Here is a 3636-nt window from a genome sequence, read left to right on the forward strand (position 1 = left end):
TTCATTATATGATACAACCATTTAAAATGATGATTTGAAAATAGTCCATTTATTTACATATTCATTCAGCAAATAGTAAGTGAGAATATACTAATTACTAAGCAACAACAACAAAAAAAAAAACCCAAAACGAAACCCTAAAAACTAAACCTGTTGCCCTCAAGTTGTTTCCAACTTTATTTCACATTACAGAGTAGAAGAGTTCCTTAATTATAGAAGCCTTTATTTGGGTTAAATGTGGAGGGTCACAATGAGTCAGAATTTATTCAAATGTAGGTTTGGTTTTTTAAAATAAAATTTTTAAGCAGATCAACAGGTCTGAGTGGGTGTGAACCATCAATCTTTGGATGAGCAGTCAAATGTAAACAGTTCATACCACCCAGGGACTTCAGTCAACATAGTGTTTAGGTGTGGCCCTCTGTACAACAGAATAAGGCACAATCATGCATCGCTCTTTTCATCTCTGCTATACATATACCCACTGTTTCAGTTACTTGTCAATCCATCTCACTGAGGGTCTTCCTATTCTTTTCCTAGCATGGTATCATTCTTTAAGGACAATTAATAATAAAAAGTCACGTACTATGGGATTGTAAAATGGTACAACCACTCTGGAAGGCAGTTTGGTGTTTCCTCAAAAAGCTAAACATAGAAAATTCCATACTTCCCAGCAATTTCACTGCTAGGAATATACCTGAGGGAAAAAGAACTGAGACACAAATGGAGATTTGTACACTGATGTTCAAAGCAGCATTACTCATAATCTTAAGAAAATGGAAACAGCCCAAATGAACGGATTAAGAGATTTTGGTATAGCCACATGATAGAGTACTCTGCAGCACTCAGAAGCAATGATTTTAAAAAATACTTCAAAACATGGGAGAGGCTGGAGAGCATTAGGTTGAGTGGACGAAATTGGTCTCATAAGGTCAAAATACTGCGTAAGACCATTACTAGTAAGATGTGTACAGAAGTCCAAAGGGGAAAGTGAAGGAGGAGGGACTGTGAGTAGAGACAGGGGGAATGTAAGGTCACAGAGTTTGATGGAGGAGGTGAAGGAATTAGGAAAGATCCACGAGGGACCTGAAAAGGCGGGGTAATGGTTCAATGGCCTGGATCAATGATTAATTTTATAAAACACAATGTATGGAAATGATCATGGGAAAAACAATGAGAATAAAGGAATGTGTGAAATACAATGTACATAAAAGAAACACACTGTATACAAACTTTATCACAAATCAATATAAAATTAAAATAACATTAAAAAAAAGCATCGTAGTTTCATTTTAGTACAATAAAAAGACATATAATAAGCATACCTTACATATAGCAAGGAAACCATGTGACTGGACAGAATTGGGGGAAAAGTGGAAGAGGTCAAATCCATGGCCTAGATCAAGAAAGGTTTGGTGTAACCCATAGTGAATTTGTTCCAAAATACATGTTCTAACTCCAAGAAGAAGGGAGGAAAAGAAAAAAATACATATATATATAAAACAATCTGTGTTATGCAGATTCAACAACCCTGCTTGCTGAAACTGAACCTGAAGCGCTTGCTGCAGAAGGTCAAGGATTGCAGCCTTCAATATGGACTGAAGCTCAATATCAACAAAACAGATTCTCACCACTGGGCCGACTGGCAACACTGTGATGGTGAGATTGTAAACAACTTTAATTTGCTTGGTGCCACAATATATATGCAACTAGTTCACTGCCTTGAGTCAGACAGACTCCAGGCTTTTTTGGAGGCTGCATATCACAGGAGAGGAGACTGCCCTACTTTGTCCTGCAGAGAAGCTGAACCACCTGCCTTTGGGTTGGCAATGTAACTCCTTACCCTCTACCCATCACAGCTCCCTTGTACATAACTCTGATAGTATGAAACGTCTTAAAATCTTAAAAACAACTTTAGGAAACAATTAACACTTTTGGCACTTAACCTGCTTGTGATAGTGCACACCGTCAGAAGCTCAAATCTCATATTCATCTTGACCCTTAAGTAAAAAAGCCCAGATCCATGGGTAGTAGGATTTCCTATAAGCAGCATCAATCAGGATTCAGTAGATATAAATTAGGACTAAAAAAGCTTCCCAAATGTGCAAGTCCTGATTAGAGGCTACGGCATTAAACGATCGCCATCATGAGATAAACATTACTGAGAACATGAAATAAAAGCCATAACTATGCCACAAACTTAAAACTATAAAGACTCCACCTAATTCTCTTTTGTATTCCCCAAGTCTGATATCTTGTTTATGCATAAAACATACTCAGCAAATCTTTGCTGAAGAAATTATTCTCCCAAACTCAAATCTCCTGATAATCTGTGTGCAGCAGTCCTAGATTTAGTCCAAGGAAATCTAGAAGATGAAAGGACAAGAGATGTTTACATATCTGTAAGAACCAACCAGAAAGAGTGAATGCCCACTGCACTGGAACAGATGAAGGAAAGAACTGTTCAAGAGGAATATATAATTAAGCATTATATGTCCACAAACACCCAGAATAAGAGTGTACATCACTACAAAGTGGACTGGGAGAGGTCTAATTGTGCAACAATGAATGAATATTAAAAAAGTGAACTGGGGGAGGGGGAGGTAGAGGGGGTAAAATGTGCAACAATGAATGAATGAAAATCTAATTTGACAGTCAACTTTCCTAAAAACCACAATAAATTTTCTTTTAAAAAAAAAAGGAACCAATCAGAGTTACCCACAAAATAGCCAGAGCACATTTCTACAGACCAACTCAAATGCTAAGTCTCACCTTGGTTTCATCTAGTCTGTAAGTCAAAACTGACAAACATAGCAGGCTTACTCAATTTATGATGCTGGTGGTTGTGTGCCAATGAGTGGGAACCAACTCATAGCTGACCTTCCACCAACAGGTTTTCAGAAGCTGTAAAATGAAGGAGAAAACAATTGTCCACCTTCCTCCTGAGGAGCAGTTGGTAGATTCGAACTGCCTTCCAAAGGGTTAGCAAAACAACAACCTACTCACTAGGCCACCAGAGTTCTCTTATGATTCGGTAATAATGTAAAATTGCAAACTTCAAAGACCGATGATGTAGCCATTCACACCATATACCTCAAAACAGCCTTTCATTTTGATTAATTACATATAGTTTCACTCATTCATTTATCTGAGTTCTGTAAGCTAGACTCACCTGGGTACTTAAGTTTTCAAGTAAGAGAGAGTCCAATGCAATCGTGGAGAATACACAGGTCTTCCCAGTGCCAGACTTCGCTTGAACAATGAGGTCTGAGAAAGAAAAAAAAAAATAAACTGTCATTAGGAAGAATTAACCGATACGAAATCTAAGCAGCAGAAAGGGATCGATAAGCTGGCACCCTGGATTTCTAGTTTACCCCCCAAAACGCAATGAGGCCAGAACCAGGTCTCGGAACCTTTAATACCGCTCAGCTTCTCAAGCTTAGAACTCCTGCCAGTGATAGATGAGGCTTAACCACCTCCAAATTCAGACTGCGCCCTTTGGTTTTTAAAAAAGCAGAAAGTCTTCATCACCCAATGAGAAGCTGATACCCAGTTGTATCTCCCTAAAGTGTATAAAAAAACCCAACTTTGTCTGCTCGCAGTCGACTCCTCTGTCTCCTGCGAGAGATAAGGGTCCGC

The 3636-nt window shown here is 38.4% G+C and overlaps 1 protein-coding gene across 1 annotated transcript in view; it reads right to left on the reverse strand.

The window, feature by feature from the left end:
* DDX20 (DEAD (Asp-Glu-Ala-Asp) box polypeptide 20) overlaps nt 1–3636 on the reverse strand; it is a 6295-nt gene that overhangs the window by 964 nt on the left and 1695 nt on the right. Inside the window, exon 2 of the mRNA XM_006895729.1 lies at nt 3170–3264. Coding sequence (XP_006895791.1) covers nt 3170–3264 — 95 coding nt within the window. The remainder of the gene's footprint in view (nt 1–3169; nt 3265–3636) is intronic.

This window comes from Elephantulus edwardii, unplaced genomic scaffold (genome assembly GCF_000299155.1).
Source record: "Elephantulus edwardii isolate Elephantulus edwardi_28Jun2011 unplaced genomic scaffold, EleEdw1.0 scaffold00174, whole genome shotgun sequence".
NCBI lineage: Eukaryota > Metazoa > Chordata > Mammalia > Macroscelidea > Macroscelididae > Elephantulus > Elephantulus edwardii.